The sequence below is a fragment of the Propithecus coquereli genome, unplaced genomic scaffold, assembly GCF_000956105.1.
Source record: "Propithecus coquereli isolate 6110/MARCELLA unplaced genomic scaffold, Pcoq_1.0 Scaffold51, whole genome shotgun sequence".
NCBI classification, from domain to species: domain Eukaryota; kingdom Metazoa; phylum Chordata; class Mammalia; order Primates; family Indriidae; genus Propithecus; species Propithecus coquereli.
The window spans coordinates 4,237,993-4,241,505 of NW_012150952.1; the positions used below are offsets into that span (position 1 = coordinate 4,237,993).

The window sequence follows — 3,513 nt, forward strand, 5'->3', positions numbered from 1 at the left end:
ATTGGACTGTAAACTTGAAAACTGCTGGAAAGGTACCATTTCTAATACAAGATTATGAAGTTTTTGCCTAAACCTCTTGATTTTGTATGTGTATCTACCTTGACCTCTGCTGAAAATCCCACCGTTCACTGACACCAACAAAATTGCAAGTTTGCTTTCAAAGAAAATACACAGACCACAGTCCCCAAATAATAATATGATTACCAAATATAGTTTCAGGTTTTATCACTGGGTTGAATGCTTATGGAGTCAAATTACAATTTTTGAAATCACTTGGAAAAGTTCCTCTCTATGGGGATATGCCAACAACTCATTAAACAGTTAAAGCTCATTTGTATCATTTCTCTTTCAATTTTAAGGATTCTTAAAAACAGTTTCATAATTATGTAAACATGTATTTTGTTCCAAAGTTAAATTTATAAAACAAAGTATCAAAACCAAATATATTCAGAATATTCAAGCTACAGTTCTCTCCCCACTCCCACTCCTATGTAAACTTTTAAAAAATTATAGTTTATGCTTCCATTTATATAAATCCTTCTTTCATAAATATTAGCATTCTATAAGGACTTTTCACCACCTGGAGATCACTATATAATGGTATATAAAGATATTCCCCATTACTTTTTATAGTTGTATGCTATTTTCTTATTTGGATGCACTATAATTTAATCAAACAGCTGTCTATTGAGGGGCATTTTTATTGGTAACTTTTTTTTTTGCATTTATAAATAACACTGCAATGAATAGTCTTGCAGGTATCTCTTTTTGTACCTTCATCAGTGTGTTTTTGAGATAGATTGCTAACAGAAAGATTGCTGGTCCAAGTGGTAAATGCATATTTAATTTTTCTAGACATTACCAAGTTCCATTCTAACTTTTTGCGTTTCTGCAAGCAATGTATGATAGTACCGCTTTACCCACTGTCTTGTCAAGAAAAGTATTCCGTTAAACATTTGGATTTTTGCTAATCTGATGGGGAAAAACTACGTTTCTTTTATTCAGAATGAATAATGTCGAACAACTTCACAAATATATAAGTGACGCTTGCATTGCCTTTTTTGGGAATTGCGTATTTATATTTCTAGTGTTTTATTATATGATTTGGGGTACATTTCTTCTTCTGACCTATTAACTCTTAGTACAAGTAGCTAATAATTCTTCCAGTTTGTTATTTATCTATTTAATTTTCTTACAGTGTTTTTTTGTCAGCCCAAAGTTGTGTGTGTGTGTGTGTGTGTGTGTGTATGTGTTTGTGTGTGTTCATAAGGGAACTAATTTTTCCCTGAAATTTAAGTAGAGTTAGGAAAGTTTTTCTTACCACCCAGTTATAAGAAATTTGGCCATTCATTTTTTTCCTCTAAGACATGTATGGTTTTACGTTATACATTTAAATCTCTGATTCATTTGGAATTCATCCTGGTGTATTAGTTAAAAAAAATCCCTAAAATTTACCAACCAAGAGCCAGTACAGGCTGCCTCTAGAACACCACTGCTGATAGATCATGCCATTGTCATTGACAGACTACTGTCTGGAGAGCCATGAGTTGTCTCCATGTGTTGTTTCATTTTGTATGTTCTTAGTTATGACTGTGTATGTTTTATCAAGTCAGTAAAGTTCCTGGTGCTTCAAATTTTCCAAACCTTCAAAAACCTCTTTGGACATTGAGATAATATGTCATTATTCTTGGTGAACAGTACATTACAGCTTTGGGGGCAGAATGTATCACTATCTGGAAAAAAAACTTTGCTATTTCTCTAGTTGAGATTTTTTTTTTAGCATAAAACAATTACTCAATCGCATGATAGTGCTACTACTTGCAAAAACAATACAGAAGAGGGAGATATTCATTTAGGGAGACAATTATGTATTGAATGGTCTAGTTTTTAGCAGATTGGCACCGACTATTGCTTATAACAATATATCATCCATTTTCTTCTCTCAGGTTTAGAAAATTCACCATTCCCAAATGAACCCACCAAAAAAAAAACCAAAAAACAAAAAAAAAAACCAATCTATAATAAAGACTCACCACTACTGGAAGCATCATTCAGATTTAGCAGTCCTCCTCCTAGCCCTCTGTAACTATGGTAACTGTAGGTCCCATTGCCATTGATGTACAACACCTCCTGCGAGCCTGGAACAGCTGATGTTGAGTAAGTAGCCTGGGCCACCTCTGGCTTACATTGTCTGTCAGCTGGAGCAGACTCATCCTGCAATGACAGACAGCATTCCATGATTTATCAACCCACTGTACTATTTCAACTGGAACAGGACTATATTATCTACAACTATATCTGCATTGAATAAGAAAAGTACACACAGTGAACATTAAGTAAGCACACATGCACATCTTCAACATTTTGTCAAAAACTAAAATAAGGAAAACAAAATAACAATGTGAGCATATTGGAGATGGAACAATTGACAATTTTCAATAAAATTAAAATTACACAAAGAGAGTTATTCACACTACAAAAGTGGAAGCAACCTAAATGTACATTGATAGATAAATGGATAAAGAAAATACAATACATACATACAATGGATTATTCAGGCTCTAAAAAGAAAGAAACCCCATCATATACTACAATGTGAATGAAACCTAAGAACATTATGCTAAATGAAATTTTAAAAAGTCACAAAAAAGCAGATGTTTTTGTGATTCTACTTACAAGGATTTAAAGTAGTCAAACTCACAGACACAAAGTAAAATGGTGGTGTGCAGGGGCTGGGGGAGGGGGAGGTAGGGAGTCTTTCTGTGGGTATAGAGTTTCAGTCGTGGTGGGGTTGTCGGGCGAGGGGGGTGATCCTGGGAATCTGTTGCGCAACAATATGCATGTGGTTGACAATATTGGACTGTAAACTTGAAAACTGCTGGAAAGGTAAATTTTATGTTAATTTTTTTAAAAACTAGCTAGGCTTAAAAACATTACATGAAGAGAAATTACAATGGAAAGCAAAGAAATATGTAATAAAATTTGCAGTTCTTAAAATTTTTTTTGCAACCTTCTTTGTCTTATTTTATGATTATAGCAAAATTTATTGAATGCGGACCGAGCTGACCTCATTATATGCATTATAACAGCCTGACAAGGATACAAATGGAACCCAGGCCTTTCTGGTTTTTGTTTGTTTTGCTCATTTTTAGTTGTGCTAGAGTCCAAAAAATTTGCTTCGAACCTTCTAACCATGTCAAGTCATATGAAAATAAAAATTGTAATTTGCAATAAGTTGTATATATTTTCAACAGCAAAGCAGACTGAATGAATTTCCCTGCAGCTATGAGTTTATAAAGTCTAAAATATATACCACATATGACTTTACTTGCTCACTACATTCTTCATCTTCTTTCCTTTTTTTAGCAAGAAAGAATTATAAACAGATTTCTAGTGAATTCTTAGGAGAGTTTTTTTTTTGTCACAATCAGAAGCATTTTGGAGCTCTTAAATTTATATTATATGTTTAGTGAAACAAGTAACTTTCAAACAGATTTTTTGTGGCTCTAAGTG

The 3,513-nt window shown here is 33.3% G+C and overlaps 1 protein-coding gene across 1 annotated transcript in view; it reads right to left on the minus strand.

Moving 5' to 3' along the window:
• The window catches only part of NOL4 (nucleolar protein 4), a 478,468-nt gene that overhangs the window by 39,920 nt on the left and 435,035 nt on the right, over nt 1-3,513 (minus strand). Inside the window, exon 9 of the mRNA XM_012656576.1 lies at nt 2,034-2,214. Coding sequence (XP_012512030.1) covers nt 2,034-2,214 — 181 coding nt within the window. The remainder of the gene's footprint in view (nt 1-2,033; nt 2,215-3,513) is intronic.